Below are 17,307 nucleotides of genomic sequence, written 5' to 3'. Positions count from 1 at the left end.
GCTCTCAGTTAACAGAGATCAGTGGCTGGGTAGTAGAAGCACACTTGAAAGAACACGGCCACCCCTGGATTTCCAGCCCCCCCCAAGTGAGATACACCGTGCATGGGCAGCTGGCACCGACCCCTGTGCCCGTTTTGTGTGGGAGATAATTACAATGCTTGATCAAGCCCTTAATCACTGCAATACTGTGGCAATGGCTGCCACCGGGCGCAGTGCCATCTCAATCTGACAGCTGGACGAGGTTCTCGCCTCTGCTAGTCAGCGCTGGCCCTCCCCATCTGGGGCTGTTTCACGGGGGACTTGAAGAGCAGAGGCTTGAGATGGTCTTTGGCGAGTGGTCCTTCTGCTCTTCCCACTGCAGAGGGCACAGTCCCAGGCGGCTGCTCTGCTCCACTCCACCCCCAGGGCTGGAGATCCCTTCTCTTTTCATCATCCTTTCATCATGCTCGCTGCATCTGTCCTCCCCTTATTCGACCCTTTCTCCCATCCCACCCGCCTCCATCGGTCCCTTCTTTTCCCCGCTCGCCCTTTTTTGTTCTCTTTCACGTCGCAGCTGAGAATCCTCAAGGAGAACTGCCGTGTGTGGGGAAAGAGACGCTCACAGGAAGAGGGAGAAAAAGTCTACGCTCTTCCCCTCTTCTCTTTTCCTGCCTCTCTGTCCCTCCTGTCTGTGCTCCTCCAGCATCATGGTCCTCCTGATTAGTGATTATCACTGTTTCTCGGTCTCTCACTCTCACACACTCTCTCTCTCTATCACCCAGAAAGCCAGCAGTACCACCTCTCCCTTGCTGTCTACCCCCCTCCTCCCCCTGCTTCGCACTCCCCTGCTCGCTCTCTCACTCGGAGGCGCAACGACACAGACGCGTCCTCTCGCAGCCACTTGTCCAGCTGTGCCTCCTCGCAGAGCGCCGCGCGATGAGAGCAGAGCGCTGTCGGCCAGGCTGCTGAACATCTCTGGGGGGAGAGAGACGCCTGTTTGCGCCGGACAAACCGTGGAGGGACCTCCACCTTCGACGGGCAGGTAGGAAGAGGCACCTCCCGGGTACCCTCTCACTCCTCGCTCTGGGAGAACGCTTGTAGGGATATAGGGCACAGATTAATGGCCAAGGCGGCAGCGGTGGAGAAGGCTCTCAGAGCCAGCACAGCCCATGTGCAAGTGACATTCACAGACCTACTGGGCATTAATCACTGGGACCACATCAACCTCAGTGAACATTTTTAAGGATCTCAGAAGTTACAAACATCCTCTTTTCACCAGAGAGGTCCACTTCATTAGAAACCCTCCATGATGAGCCACAAGGTACGGTTTTGATACACAGTGAATTTTCCAGATGCATGAGAGTTTTTTTTTCTTTTTTTAATATAAAAGCAAGATTATTATTATTATCGCCATCATTTGCTAAATGAAAACATAATAATGAAGCAGGATAAAACTGTCCATTTGACACTCACCGGCTATTTTCTTTCGTGGTTCACAAGCCAGCTGGCGTGCTGTGTGTCGTACTTTCAAGAAAATAAACATTTACCTGACATTTTTCTCCAAAGCCACTTATAGTGTTGAATGTATTACGATTATTTACCCATTTATACAGCTGGGTAATTTTACTGGAGGGATTTAGGGTAAGTACCTTGATCAATGGTACTACAGCCAGAAGGGGGAATCAAACCAGCAACCTTTGGATCCAAAAGCAGTAACTCTAACCTCCTATGCTACCAGCTAGTCTAAATAAATAAATAATAATAATAAAAAAAAAAAAAATCCTGTTTATGTGCATTACCAGCTAGATATTACTGAATCATTTGCTATCTATCATCAGATTGACGTGTTATGATTATATTTCCACGTACAAAGTGTGTGTTGGACTATTGTATATTCATCATACAGTATGTGAAGTAAACCTTATCCAAAAAAAATGTCAACACTCAGATGTCTCAGGTGTCACTTCCCTCAGCACGTGTGCAGAAGGAAACAGGTGTGCAACAACTAGTCATCGTCAACGAGGGCTTCATCATTTTCATCAGTCAGTATGACAAAATATCAGGCGTTTGTGGCTCCAGATATGATTTCAATACGCTCAAAGCAAGCACCAGTAGCAGGTGCTACAGGTATGAGATCTGCCAACCAGAGCGTGACCCACCCCAGCCCACCAGCGCACCCCCGCCCCCAGTCTCCATCCGACAGTCACATCCATCACCGCAGTGCCAGACGTGTGCTGGTGTGTATTCATCAGGGAGGCCTAATGGGCGCCGGCAGCACACAGGCCTCATTTATTACCCACAGAGCAATTTATCTCTGTAGCCAGCGGGGGTACAACAGGCAGGGGGGTTGGAATAGGACCACCTTCACAAACCACACACAGACTAACTCTCGGTCGCCATCTCCTTCGGATGGAGTAGTGCGACAGCAAGTAAAAGCTACAAGTAACACCAGCGTAGCAGTTACGTCAAACTCACACATCACTCAGTGATTGCTGATATTTGGGCTGGAAAAATATTTTATTACATTCACTCATTAAATCAGTGCTTTTCTCTAAAGAAATTTACAATGTTAATCTACCTACAGTTACTTAGCCGTTTATACAGCTGCGTGATTTTACTGGAGCAACTTGGGCTAAATACCTTGCTCAAGGGTACTACAGCTGGGATTCAAACCTGCAACCTTTGGGTTCACAAACAGTTGCGCTAATCACTACACTACCAGCTGTGCTAATAATATTAAGAATAATGCTCGGAGGGTTAAAAAAAAGTAAGAGAAACTTAGAACTGACTTCTTCCAATCACTCACTTACTCATGTAATAATAAATAATAACGATGATGAAACGATAACGCTGCCATATGATCAGCTTCATCATATTCACTTTCATTTCACTGAATTGATGCTATGGAGTCGGAAAGTAGCAGTTAGTGGGAGAACCGGTGCAGACCCGAACGCATCAGTGACAGACGTGCTATAATTTCGCGCTATTAAAGTCAGTGACTAAGTGGCCACGAGACTAAGAACATCAAAGTAAACAAGCGATCGATCCGCATTTCACGCGCGACGCTCTCGTGCCAGGGACGTGCGGCCTGCGGTGTCTGCTGCCCCCTACCGTCCGCGTCTCGCTACTTCTCCTCGCGACACGAGCGCGACTAACTTACTTTCTTTGCTTCCTTCTCTTCTGTCTTTCACTAGAGAAACGTTTGTACCTTAATTAAGTTGGCTTAGCGCAACAGCCCGCGCTCCTCAATATATCCCTCAGAACAGTTTTTCCTCCATTTTACGTGCTTGTTTTTTCGGCGTATGTGTAGCAGAATCTGCGTTTCGACTTTGAAACATTGGGGGATTGAACTCCCTCACCTCAGTAAAAAACAGGTCGTAAAATTGGGCTTCTATGATATTACTGAAGAAGAAAGAGTTCCAATCTCCTTCCGCGTGGAAAACGGCGCTCTTTTTAGGAAGCAAACGACTGCTGAAGCGGACCAATGAATTTAAATACGGTACTGATGCTGTACATTTTCACATAACGTTGACACTGGCGGCGCGCGCCCGCCCTGCGCAAACGCTCGCGCGCAGCCACAGTCCCGTGTGCTGCTCACCTCGCGCTCTTCGCGCCTCGCGGCACTTTTCAGGGCGCAGAGAATGGGCAAATCGGAAAGCCAGATGGACATCGTGGAGAAGTGGCCGAAGGCAGGCAAGCACCGCTGGAGCGCCACCGAGGTGGGACTGTCGGTGCTGCTGCTGCTCGTGAGCTGCGCGCTGGCCGGGCTCGTGGTTCTCTACACGTCGGCCGTGCAAGGTGAGAGCCGCCGGTGCGGTACCGCTCTGTGGTGGAGCCGGGTGGAGGGCGCGCGCGCGCACACGCCTCGCGAGCGTGCACGCGGCGGCGTCAGCGCTTGAACCGATGAAATAAAATATAACGAAACACTACTGTTTTCGTATGTAAAATATGAAATAATTTGATAGCCGTCGACCAAGTTAAGTTTTTGAAGCGTTCATAAAGTCATGGTGGTAAATTTAAAAGTAAATATGGGGTGCAAGTAATGAGGAATCGGAGGAAGGTTGTTTGGCTGCGCGCGCTGCTGCACATGACGAGTAAATAGCGAAATTCCAAATGACAAGAGTCACAAACTACACATTTCTGTAATTCCTCCAAAGGTACATTAGACAAACGTTTGTACTTTTATAAACATGCGGCTGGTCTTTTAATCCAGTCTAGTTCAGCGTTTAGGCCTGAAATAAATACACTTTAAGACCAGTTCGTTTATTTTTTAATTGTTTAATTTGTTTAATATTTATGATTATGTGATTATACAACTATTGATTAGTCCCCCACTTATAACTCGTAAAGTATCCGTTTCATCACATTTGGTTAACAGAAATCGCATGTTTTCAGTTATAATTACGCAGTCTTTGCATTCGCATTGTTGTGTATTTTTTGTATTTATTTTTGAAATAAAACTGAACTTTATTTATGAAAACGGTGTATTGAGCTACACTCATTTTTGTTGAAACTTTTGATTGAACGCAGAACGATCCCACCGAACCGCCCCCCCAAGGAAGGCGCTTGTTGACGGTAAGTCGGGCCGTCGCTATAATAATAAGGTCTCAAAATGTGTCTTCTGGAAAAATAGCATTATAATAATAATAATAATAGTAGTAGTAGTAGTAGTAGTAGTAATAAGTGTGGTTTGGTACTGCAGTTGTTAGGGCTGTTGCCTTTGCGTGTGGCCCTTACTGTGGTACTACTGATCAAGGTGTTTAAATGCTGCACTAAGAACAGCATCCTTATGAATGGGTAAAAAGTTGTAATTAGCATAATTGTTAAAACATGGTACACCAGCCATGGACAGAGGTATCAAAAATCGTGCCAGTAACATGAAAGAAAAATATCTTGTGATGGACTGACACTTTACCTGGTGCCTTCTGGGATAGGCTCTGCATCACCATGACCCTCACTTGGCCATGTGGTTAGGAATGGGAATGAGTGAATCCGTAAATTAAAACTAACAAATGGCATTGGATCAATATGTCTTAACATGTCAGTTGGCTGTTGTTCACATCTGGTTTACATTTATTCATTTAGCTGACACTTTTTCCCAAAACACACACAGTCTGAAACCGCTTGTCCCAAGTGCGGTCGCAGCGAGCCGGAGCCTCACCCAGCAACACACAGGGCGCAAGGCTGGAGGGGGAGGGGACACACCCAGGACGGGATGCCAATCCATCACAAGGCACCCCAAGCAGGACTCAAACCCCAGACCCACCAGAGAGCAAGACCCAGTCAAACCCACTCTGCCACCGCATCCCCCATTTTCCAAAACAATTTACACTATTAAGCTACTTACAATTATTTCCCCACTTATACAGGGGTATAATTTTACTCAAGCAATTTAGGGTATGTACTTTGTTCAAGGGTACTACAGCAGATGATGATACTCAAACCTGCAACCTTCAGGTTTAAAGGCAGCAGCTCAAACCACTACCCCACCACCTGTCCCCAGCTGAAAACTGTTTCTTGCATCATCGGTAATTGCTGGTAACCCAAAGCAAACGGTTCTGGAAATGACAGAACCCTTTGCCATCACACTAGAACCCATGCAAAGCGGCGGCATATGACTACACTGTGTCCTATCTACAGTAGCCTGTAGGGGGTGTAGTCATGATACCACAGCTGAGTTCATTTACATTTACAGGTATTCATTTAGCAGACGCTTTTCTCCAAAGCAACGCACATCTCATAGAAAATACAATGTGTTCATTAGATTAGGAAAAAGAGGGATATAGTTTCAGATGTGTGATTCTTAACTACAGTTAGTTTCCTTCACCAGATGCACCAACGTTCATCATACAAGTAGCTGCAAAAAACTTTACCAGAATATCAATGATTCCTGATCACCTACCTAGTAATTTTTTTTTGGAGGTACATATAAACATTTATGTTACATTACAGGAGTAGCTGCATAAAGGTTTTTCCAAGCATGAGCTTAAAGCTATAGTGCATGAACATTTACACCTCACATGAACTTAAGAGATCATGGGCGAAGTGAGTCTGGAAGAGGTGAGTTTTCAGACCCTTTTAAATGTGGACAGTTTCAGCAGTTCTGAGTGAGAGGGGGTGGTCATTCCACTACAACGGAGCCAGAACCAAGAACCATCATGCTTTACCTTTCGTGCGTGGGACCACCAAGCGGGCAGATGTGGAAGAGCGTAGCAGTCTGGTTGGGGTGTAGCGAATGATCAAGTCTTGTAGATAACTGGGAGCAGTTCTGACTTCAAAACACAGCACCATCTTCAGCATGTGATCATGAAAGAAAACGCTAGTCAGGTCACAGTGTATAAAGTGATTAAAAAGTAGATACGGAAACCATGAGCACAGTTGAAAATGCTGAAAGTGAAAGACAGTGAATTAAAGGCTAAAAACCAGTACGCTTGCTGGAAACTAGTTTTTTACACATTCGGTTGACAAGTTCCAGGAGGAGACCAGCCGACTTGTCTCCCAGCTCTTGTACAGCAGTCCCTGGAGGCATAGGACACTTGTTCTCACTCTTCTGTCCAATTCATCCTGTACAAGTATTGACCACCTCGCCCACGAGTACTCGCATCTTAGGGTGGAACTACCTAAGGAAATTCACACACAGTGTCTGCAGCTGCTTGTCCTGGGCGGAGTCACAGTGGGTAGGGATCTAACCCGGCGGCGCAGGGTGTGGGGATGGGGGGCATACCCTGGGTGGGACGCCGATCCATCACAAGGCACCTCAAGCAGGGCTTGAGCCCCAGACCCGCCAAACAGTGGCCCTTGACCCCCCCTTGAGAAAATATATATTTTTTAATTAGCAATCTTTAACACTCAACAAATAATACTTATAACAAATAAGATGTATATGAAAATAAATTTTGATCAATAAGGTACACTAATGGCTTGCAACCTCAACAGCGCCACACAGCGTTCTTCCTAGACACAGAGCTGTTTGCAAGTATGTGAACCCTATAGGGATGGTCATTATTCTTGGATAAAATATTAAACAAATGACTATAATTTACACCCCTGATTCTACTTACCTACTTAGTGTAACCAGTGCAACTTGGGCTTTGCTTATTTTTACACCTGCACTACCTGTGTGTTTCTGCTACACACACGATTTCCACTAAAGTAACATATGGAATTAGTCATTACACACTTATGTCACATGAGATGCATTGATTCTCATTAAATACCCATTTTGTGGTAAAACTGAGGGACAAAGGGGTTCATATACTTTCAAGCAGCACGGTACATGACTGAACGCATATGTACACATTAGTACATTTATTACGTCTTTGCCCTGATCAAGGGACACAGCAAACAAGATGATTTCCATTCATAAACATGGTTGTAAATGTGCACTGAAATACTTATAGTACAAGAAGTGGATGATATGACTGCATACGCAGAATCTTTAATTTTCTCCTTGATTTCCCATTTCAGGCTTGTTGTATCGTCAAAACACAAACAATGTTTGCACTACCCCAGAATGTGTGACATCTGGTAAGTGACCATCCAAGTGCGACTGCCTTTGCCAACTTAGTTTTATTAGTTTTCTTCGTTATTTCTAGTAACTGACTCGTAAAACAAGAGTATTTACCGTAATGGTCACTGGATCGATATCCTTCAGTGCGTCGCCTTTCAGTCGAGCGAGAGATGTTCACTTTCACGGCCTGTTTTTTTTTTTTTTCTTTTAACTTTTGCACAGCCAGTGAAACTAAAAGAATTAAAAACAGATTGTGCATGCTAACCTCGGAGCAGTAATTTCTGTAATTCGGCTTGCGCCACTGCTTCTGCTTCATTGCAACCCGACACCAACCTCCTGTTATCTGTGCTTCCTCTCACTGGTGTCCAGCTGCAAGACTCCTTCAGAACATGGACCCCAAGGTGGAACCCTGCGAGAACTTCTACCAGTACGCCTGCGGAGGCTGGTTGGAGCGACACGTGATCCCGGAGACCAGCTCCCGACACAGCATTTTTGACATCTTAAGAGACGAACTGGAAATCGTGCTGAAGGGTAGCTATTGTCTGCAGAGACAAACATGTACATTCAATCACCCAGCAGGACATCATTAACCGACAGTATGATTTCATGGTCAATGATCACAGGTGAAATCGGGGAGTAAGACATGGTCTGCCTAATTTTGGTTATTAAAAAAAAAAAGAAAGTGCAATGTGGTAAAATTTGTAGTACATGGATCACTATCCAGGATGTGAAACACTGGAGATTCAGCTCTTGAGGTTTTCTGAGTAAAAATCTATGTACAGGGCAAAATCTAATAACTTGGACTGTAGAATTTTGTGGACAGACTGATGCAGTTTGTTTTCTTCAGAAAGAGAAAATGTAGCTGGGAATCTGAATCAATGAAGTTAGACTGCAGATCCATTGAGGGCGATTTGAATGGGAAAGTATATTTATAAATGTATAAACACGTCAAAATCTGGCACGTTTCTTCCAAGCCTCGCTTTTTAAATTCTTCGCAGGGGTTCTGGAAACCCGGAACGGCATGGACAGAGATGCATTCAAGAAAGCCAAGACGCTTTACAGCTCCTGCATGAATGAAAGTGAGTGCGATTGTGATCGTAGCTACAGTCCGCTTTAAGCTTGATGATTAAAAGGAGCGTTTTCAGGCGTGACCACTGGAGCCGCTGCTGGGTGTTTTACTCGTAAGTCATACGCTGTGTCGTCCGCTGCAGGCTTGATCGAGCAACGCGATTCGCAGCCGCTCCTGAAGCTCATCGACACCGTCGGGGATTGGCCCGTGGCCTCGGAGGACTGGAATAGCACCGGAGGTGGGAAGCTGTCTTGTCGCTCGTTTTGCTCAATAAGGTTTTAAGATCAGTGGAGTAGGAGGGCAATTTCTGCTTCTTTGACTGTCTGGCGCCGGCCCGCCACCGCTGTAATTTCACTTGATGTGGAGAGTGGCCTTTAATCCAATCACCCATGTATAGGTTGGTCTGTGCCCAGACAAATTTATGGGGTCTTTTTCCCAAAAATCCTTACATTGACATAAGGCACATTAGGTGGAATATGATTTTACTACTCTGGTTTTTTTTGGGAACGGCTCTCATGGGAGGTCGGCTTGTTTTTATTTATATCCCCGCACAAGCGGTGGCTGGAGAGTAAGGTAAATCGCTGAGCTTTGAGACTGCTGGCACAGAGCTGAGTCCACTGGCCAGCTGGATCTCCGTTTCGCAGCATCCTGCCTTGTGTGGGTATGTGGGCTGCTGCCTCGGCTGTGCTACAGTGTCCTTGTTTCTGTGCCCAGGAGACGCGTGGAGTCTGGAAGACACCCTGGCCACCCTCAACGCTCGATTCCACAAAAAGGTTCTGGTGGACCTATTTGTGTGGACGGACGATCGCGATTCCAGCAGACATATCATCTACGTAAGAATCTATAAGGGCCCAAAGTCAGCCGCTGAAACATTGTTTGAAGAGGTGGATTCTGCACAAAATATTGAGCAAAAAAGAGAAACAAAGTATGGCAGAGGGTGTCTCGTGGGTAATGCGAGGTCCTGAAAGCATCTCTGACTCATTCTGTATTGTTCCAACAGATTGACCAGCCTGGGCTTGGAATGCCATCGAGGGATTATTACTTCAATGATGGCAGCTACAAACGCGTAATTTCCGACACTGTCTTGTCCGAAGGATCTCAGGAAGTTGAGGAAACTGTTGTTGCTTCAGCATCAGCTATCTGACTGTGCACGGTACATGTCTCCGGCAGGTGAGAGAGGCGTACCTGAAGTTCATGGTGTCCCTGGCGAAGATAGCTCGGGAGGACAGGAACCTGACACAGGACGATGACCGCATTTGGGAGGAGATGATGATGGTGATGGAGCTGGAGACAGATATTGCTAATGTGAGGGACACTCGCTCAGACACACACCAGTAACACGCACATGACACTGGTTTCCGCCAGCACGGCAGACAGCCATGCTTTGCGTTCGCACGCAGGCTACATCCCCCGCCGAAGAGCGCCAGGATGTCACCCTGCTTTACAACAAGATGACGCTGAGTGAGGTCCAGGAAACCTTCGGTCTCAATGTAAGTGAAATGCTGGGGTTCGAAACACAGCCTCTGAAGGAGAATGAAACGCAGAGAAGATGGCAAAAGCTGCATTGCTTCCTTGTCTGTGGTGGTGTAGGGCTTCAACTGGACTCGGTTTGTTCGAGGCGTGCTCTCTAGCGTCGCCATTGACGTGCAGCCCCAGGAGGAGGTTGTGGTGTATGGCGCCCCCTATCTGCAGAAGCTGGGTGATGTGCTCATCAAACATGATACCAGGTGAAATTGGGAGGGGACACATGTAAAAATCTGAACTACTGCTTTCCAGAAAATAAACTACAGATGTGTGTGTGTTTTAGCATATGTTGTCTTTGTCTGTGCAACAAGATGCACTGTGGTGTTTCTGCCAGGACCATGCAGAATTACCTTACCTGGCAGCTCATCATAGAGAGAGTGAGCAGTCTAAGTCGGCGCTTCAAGGAGGCACGGGCTCAGTACAGAAAGGTGAGGTGTGAACAAAATAAGGACAAGGTGAGCTGCTATTGACCAGTAAGGAAAAGGTGAAAATCCGAGTGCAGGAAGGTCACCGAGAGATATTGTGAAGTAGTTTTGATGTGCAGCCGGTTCACAGGTGTGACTGCAGCAAGAACATGCATTACCATGAAGGTGTTACAGTAGAGATGATCCTTATTCTTGTATAAAATAATATAAACTCATAAAATCTAAATTTGAAAATAAATTTAGAAAATGAATAAATGACCATGATTTACACACCTGATTCTACTTGCCTATCTGGTGTAACCAGTGCAACTTGGGCTGTACTTATTTTTTACACCTGCACTACTTGTGTGTTTCTACTACACACATGATTTCCTCTAAATCAACATATGGAATTGGTCATTACACACCTGTTATGTCACAGGAGAAACACTGATTCTCATTAAATATCTATTTTGTGATAAAACTAAGGGACACAAGAGCTTCACATACTTTCAAGCAGCACTGTACACAAGTTATACGTCCAGTTCTAAGAATATCACTGATTTAAGTTGGACAGGAAACTGTTAGCTCGGCAGTGTGGCTATCTTGCATCGGTGGCGTACGCCAGATACTGCATGTAATGTACATGCTTGTCTCTAGGCACTGTATGGGACCACCGCTGAGGAGGCACGCTGGCGGGACTGCGTACGCTACGTGCAGAGCAGCATGGAGAACGCAGTGGGTGCCCTCTACGTCCGTGAGACATTTGCTGGGGAGAGCAAGCGCATGGTGAGTGCCTGATGTATCCTGAACTGGTTCACAATAAATATCATATGAAATTGTTACAGTATGGCAGCCTGTTTAAATCCATCTTGTTGATGGACCTTTGTCAAAGCTACCAAGTGTCTATGAGTGACTATTAACATTTGGTGACAGTGTCTGTATGGTCTGCCATTATAAATGGTGTTCTTCTTTCAGGTGAGTGATTTGATCAAGAAAATTCAAGAGGCCTACGTGGAGACGCTGGAGGAACTGAGCTGGATGGATGCTCAGTCTAAAGAGAAGGCCAGGGAGAAGGTAGATGTTAACCGCAGAACCTTGCTTAGGGTTTACGCAGTCGGCCGCTGCCACCACTCTGTTTCTCCTGCACAGACATGGAGTAACGGTGTGGGTGCAGTGAGGGGACGATTGTTCAGTCTTGGTTAGCGTTGAGTAAAGCAACCCGTAAGATGCAAGGACCAGTGGATCATCCTGCTGTTGGACTGCTGTTTTGCAGGCCATGTCGATCAAGGAGCAGATTGGTTACCCCGATCACATTCTGGAAGAGAAGAATCGGAAGCTGGATCTAGAATATGCTCATGTAAGAACTGAGGAGAGGGAGCTGCCGGACCCGAATGAAACACACATGGATTTTCTGACGGATTAACTGACTGTCCTTCCTCATCTTGTAGCTGAACTTCAGTGAGGAGAACTATTTTGAGAACATCCTGGAGAACCTCCAGGCAGGGGCACATAAGAGTCTGAGGAAACTGAGAGAACCAGTGGATCCTGATGTGTGAGAACAAAACATTCTCCTTCACGCAAAATGTACTGTTTTATAAAGTCACAGTCAATGAAAAGGAGGTTTGATGCACAGCAACAATAACTGTTTGCCTGAATGTTCACAGGTGGATTATTGGAGCTGCAGTGGTCAATGCTTTCTACTCTCCTAACAGAAACCAGATAGGTAAGATAACACACAGCGCTGCATGGTAAGAGTTACCAACATTATCCACAGCCGTGTAATATTATACAGTCCATCCGTGGAACAGTGGACACCGGAATAGCAGAACTGGGGAACAACAGAGAGCGGCTGAAAAATTACTTTTTTATTCTTGGAGGAAAAAAATTTAAAATTAATGAAAGAAATTTAAAAATTAAAATAAAAAGCAAACAAAACAGACTAAGGACATCGAAAATAAAAAATGTATGAAAACATACATACATATAAAGAAATACACATTTCCACAACATGTCTACGAAAGGGCTCTGCATGCAGGCCTATCATACGTTGCGTTACACGTGAGCCATTCGGAACAAGCACCTCCTCCAACTCCACAGAACCCTCAGCCACCACTCGCACCCATCACTAAAAGTCAAGGTCCCGTGGACTCGTACTAATTAAACATTCGAGTCCACCTGCTACCATCTCTGCAAAAAGGAAACCGTCAAAACAATCACCGCTTTCAGCCTCATCACCTTCACTTTTCAAAGGAGCACAAAATGAGGAGGAAACAGTAAGTTCTCTAACTTTTCAGTTGTTTCTTCAGGAACCTACATATGTGCACACGTGCAATAAAAACTGATCAGCTGGAAGTGTACTAGTTAAAGCTGCTGCCTTTGGACCCAAAGGTTGCGGGTTTAAATCTCACCTCCAGCTGTAGTACCCTTGAACAAGGTACTAACCCTAAATTGCTCCAGTAAAATTACCCTGCTGTATAAATGGGTAAATAATTGTAAGTAACCTAACATTCTAAGTTGCTTTGGAAAAAATCTCCAGTTAAATTAAAAATGTACATAAAACTTTGCAGGTATGTATGTATATATATTTGTATGTACACTTTCTCTCTCTCTCTTTCATATTTACATAGAATATACAAATGTCAGGAACAATGGATTTTCAGAGCAACTGACTGCCTCCCCCACATAATCTGTTGATCCTCGGATGGACTGTGTCGTTCACTGTATGGCTTTATGCCTTATTTGTGTATTCGCCTCCTGTCAGTTATCTCGTTGTGAAAATGACTAATGTGCACTTAATTTTCGCTCTGGCTTGTCCGTCTTTCCCATGTTTGGCTGGAAGTTCTTTTTAGTATCGCCCTCCTACAACAGATACTCTTCAGGGAGCCCTCTGGAACGGCATCATCTCAGGACTACCTGTCTCTCCATACTAGTCATATCCCTTTATCTATCCAACAGTTTTCCCTGCTGGAATCCTGCAGCCTCCTTTCTTTAGCAAACATCAACTCCAGGCTCTGAACTTCGGGGGAATAGGAATGGTAATCGGACATGAAATCACCCATGGCTTTGATGACAATGGTACGAAATGGACGCAATATGTTTCATTTAGTCTGAGAAAAGAAGAAAGCTGAGCTATTTCCTCTGAGAAAGCATATATTTTAAGATCAATGCTTTTTTTTAAATTTGCAGCAAATATCTTGATTTCCTGAATCTGGGCCTTTTCATGTCACCAATGCAGGACGCAATTTTGACAAGGATGGGAACATGAACAACTGGTGGAGCAACTACTCTGCAGAGCACTTTAAAGACCAGTCCCAGTGTATGGTGCAGCAGTACGGCAACTTCTGCTGGAAGCTTGCAGGGGGGCAGAATGTGAGTTCCGTCTTGCGGGTTCATTTAATCGGCAGCCAACACGTGAACTTTTTTGCGCAGAGAGCATGTCGACTGCGACCGATCACCATGTACAATGACTAAAGACTGAGTAGAAATCAAAAAAGCAGAGAGAGAAATCATTATAACTGCAAAGCATTTACATTTACTGTGGCGGAGCAGAGGAGAGAATAGAGATGGGCGGTAAGAATGTATGGTGTCAAATCTCCTTCCTTGTTCTCCAGGTCAGTGGAATCAGCACTTTAGGGGAAAACATTGCAGACAACGGAGGGGTCCGTCAGGCGTACAAGGTGAGCAAACACCTCATGGAGATCAAGAGAAGACTGGAGGATAATTCGTTTAGTGTATATTTTCAGCTATTTACCATCCCTGCTTCAGTGTAGCGTGGCAGTAGGCAGTACACCAAGACATGTAACCTTAATCACTGTACTTTACCCAGTAAGAAGCATCCAGCTGTACTAATGACTAAGCTATAAATTGTAAGGTTTGAACAAGTGATTTTTTTAATAAAAGCCTCTGTTAAACAACCAAAATACTTAAATTAAAATGTGAAATGTTAAATTATGTTGACAATTTCTGAGTGTCAGTTTCGCCAATAAGTTACTGTGGAGGAAACATTTTATAAGATCGTTGACTAAGGGAATGAAATACAGCACAATGTAAATTCAAGTTTTTATATTCTCTTCATAATTCTGTTATACAAGGGGGGTTTTTTTTCTCTTTTCAATTTGCCAGCATGTTTATATTCTCAACTGCATGTCTTTATTTCTGCTGCTTGGTTAGTGAGTGGGACTGGTAGTGGGAGTTGGTGTCAGGCCGCCTGTTCTGTTCCACATCTACGTTCCAGGCCTACATGAAGTGGGTGGAGAGGGAAGGTGAGGAACAGCGTCTGCCTGGCCTGGATCTCAATCACAGACAGCTGTTCTTTCTCAACTTCGCCCAGGTTAGCAACACAGGAAGACACGTGGAATATACTGAGACAATCTACAAAGAGCGAAGTGGTTTTAAAAAAGAAAAAAAGCATTTCAGGGTAGAAGATAGTGAAGGGGAGTTTCAGAAGGTAACGGGAGAATCCCAGACCCTAAACGGTTTGACTTTAATATACTCTTCCCGTGAAAGTGGGGTATAATTGTTACAGCTGCGTACATTATAAGTTTATTAATGGGAAAGCACACAGCAACAGCACAGCACATAACTGTTGTTTTACATTAAATATACAGAAATTGAAGAAGAGCTGAAATAACACTCCAGTGTGCAAAGATTGACCAGTGAACAGCAGCACACTGGCTCTGCAGCCTAAGAACACAACTGGGATCGGAAGCCCTCATAATTCGTTTTGTTATTAAATACTACAGTTACAACAGGTAAAAGTTTAATAACACAGACATACCTTGATTCATACATGGGTAAAGTTCTGTAAAAGTCTCAGATACAGCAATAAGAACAAAACAATTTGAAAGACTAACCTTTCTCTTTGCTTTAAGCTACATTATAGCTCATTTAAAATGAGTGAAAATAGAACACGTTGTCCCCGTAAACTCCCGCTCTTCGATGTTGTTAGGTGTGTTCACCCTGGTGTAACAAGTTCTAGGAAACAGAGCAGTGAAGAATGTGCAATTAAAAATGGTTGCATCTTCGAAAATGGCTCCACTGATAGAAAAATTAAGCGCTGGTGCACTTTCTTTGATATCTAATCGAGGGTTTATCTGCTTCCGCCTTCAGGTGTGGTGCGGCTCTTACCGACCAGAGTACGCCAGCCAGTCTATCAAGACAGACTCACACAGCCCCCTTGAATACAGGTAAGGTGCTCCGACAAAGAGTACCCAATATGTTTCCGAAAGGAGCCATCCTGCTAAATCACTGCGAAGCACAAGCCATACGTTTCATCAACTTCTTTTTCTTCCTTCCTCCATCTAGAGTGATGGGATCTCTGCAGAATTTCAATTCATTCTCGGAGGCGTTCAGCTGCAAGCCAGGTAGCCCCATGAACCCTGTGGTGAAATGCAGGGTGTGGTAACCAGTGGGTGCTCTTCACTGTTTTGATGTGGATGGTGGGGGCCGCAGCTAGGCAGCCATGTGCCTGTCTACCACATCTTGTGTCCTACCCGCATTGCTCAGCGGAAACTGCTTCCAGCGCAGGCAGCGGAGTTGCAGAGGACCGTCTAGAGTGGACAACACGTAGAAGTTGCTGTCTTTGCAAATTAAAACAGCTAGGGCTATGTTCTGAAAGTAACGACAGTCAGTCCTGATGTGATGTAGATAGCGCTGCAAGATCGGAGGTGAGTTTTCAGCGGCGGGTCTCCTGTCCGATGGACTTGCATATTCTTTGCTTTAACGAGTAGGTGTTGCCTGTCTCTGTTTACAAAGTGAATCGTTATTAAGTGGTTATGTACAACTGTACACCTGCACCTACAGTACACGTTGAAGGTAGAGCAATTGCCTTACTGGTCATTAAGGTAGCCAGGCCTACTGCTAGCTTTTATTGCACTTTTTAACGCTACGGTGAGAATTCTGCCTAAAGACGTTTCCCCTGCCTGAAGGGAATGGCAGTGAAGATGCGTTAATGGCGCGAGGCTGCTTCCAGGCCAGAGTCCCGCATATAACCCAAGCTTTCCTTCCACCTTCAGGAAAATAATTTGAATCTACTGACAAGGAATATTTGAAAAATACTTTGCCCATGGGGGAAAAAAAAAAGAAGAATAAACTCAGTGACATTAAAACAAATAGCCTGTGAAGCAGTTAAGCATGTAGTCATGCTGAGCTACTCCTATAATGAAGGGACAGTGGACAGTAAGCAGTAAACTGGAAGATGAGTGACTCTAAGACTGTTAAACATGAGCTTTAATCCTAGATGTGTATGTATATTTTAAATAAAAAAATGAAACAGTTCTGAATGCTGTTTTGATAAATTGCCTTTTTAAAATCGTGCCAAGACATTTACAAATAAAACTACAGTACTGTTATCAGAGTATCTTCTGTCGCAAATAAATTCGTATATGTCAGTTAATCCTATCATCAGTGGTATTTTTCTTAATTTTGTTCCATAGACAACACTGCTTTGGAAATAATATTCAAGTATTGAAACATATGGCTTTGTAGGCCTTCTAGTTCTGTTTTTCCTTTACCTAAACTTGAATTATAGTCACTTCTTCTGAGCACTAACATATTTGTCAGACGATAGTATAATGCTCTGTAAAAAAAGCTTCAAAACTTTTTCTTTATCCTTGTAATATATCTAATGTTTGTTTTGAATATGTCTGTGGGCTATGAAGAACAGTGACCTCTGTGTATACTCAGTACAATAAATGAATATTGTTAAGAGAACGTCTAAGACGATAATAGCTTGAACGATCCAACTAAACCGTCGGGATTTTAGTGGTGTACTGTGCCGTTGTGTTATTCTGCTGGGTGATATTTAGAACTCAACACAC

At 44.6% G+C, this 17,307-nt stretch overlaps 1 protein-coding gene across 1 annotated transcript; it reads left to right on the top strand.

Annotated features, from left to right (window-relative positions):
- Positions 1–847: 847 nt before the first annotated feature.
- On the top strand, positions 848–16,888 carry mmel1 (membrane metallo-endopeptidase-like 1). Its single transcript, XM_029247661.1, has 24 exons — positions 848–1,021; positions 3,611–3,777; positions 4,510–4,554; positions 7,447–7,506; positions 7,859–8,020; positions 8,488–8,568; positions 8,701–8,796; positions 9,273–9,391; positions 9,559–9,624; positions 9,729–9,863; positions 9,959–10,048; positions 10,149–10,285; positions 10,417–10,510; positions 11,147–11,275; positions 11,465–11,563; positions 11,763–11,846; positions 11,938–12,041; positions 12,154–12,212; positions 13,445–13,564; positions 13,725–13,858; positions 14,101–14,166; positions 14,724–14,819; positions 15,599–15,675; positions 15,794–16,888. The coding sequence occupies exons 2-24, from the start codon at positions 3,621–3,623 to the stop codon at positions 15,891–15,893; spliced, it is 2,310 nt and encodes a 769-aa protein (XP_029103494.1). The 5' UTR covers positions 848–1,021; positions 3,611–3,620; the 3' UTR covers positions 15,894–16,888.
- The last annotated feature ends 419 nt before the right edge of the window (positions 16,889–17,307 follow it).

This window comes from Scleropages formosus, chromosome 22 (genome assembly GCF_900964775.1).
Source record: "Scleropages formosus chromosome 22, fSclFor1.1, whole genome shotgun sequence".
NCBI lineage: Eukaryota > Metazoa > Chordata > Actinopteri > Osteoglossiformes > Osteoglossidae > Scleropages > Scleropages formosus.
Note: the sequence above shows the minus strand (reverse complement) of the source record. Positions and strands in the feature narration are given on the sequence as shown.

Coding starts and splice junctions, on each gene's coding strand:
- mmel1 (XM_029247661.1), top strand. CDS start 3,621: ATGGGCAAATCGGAAAGCCAGATGGACATCGTGGAGAAGTGGCCGAAG. Junction 8,021..8,487: donor ACTGGAAATCGTGCTGAAGG/GTAGCTATTGTC, acceptor AATTCTTCGCAG/GGGTTCTGGAAACCCGGAAC. Junction 11,564..11,762: donor AAGAGAAGGCCAGGGAGAAG/GTAGATGTTAAC, acceptor GCTGTTTTGCAG/GCCATGTCGATCAAGGAGCA.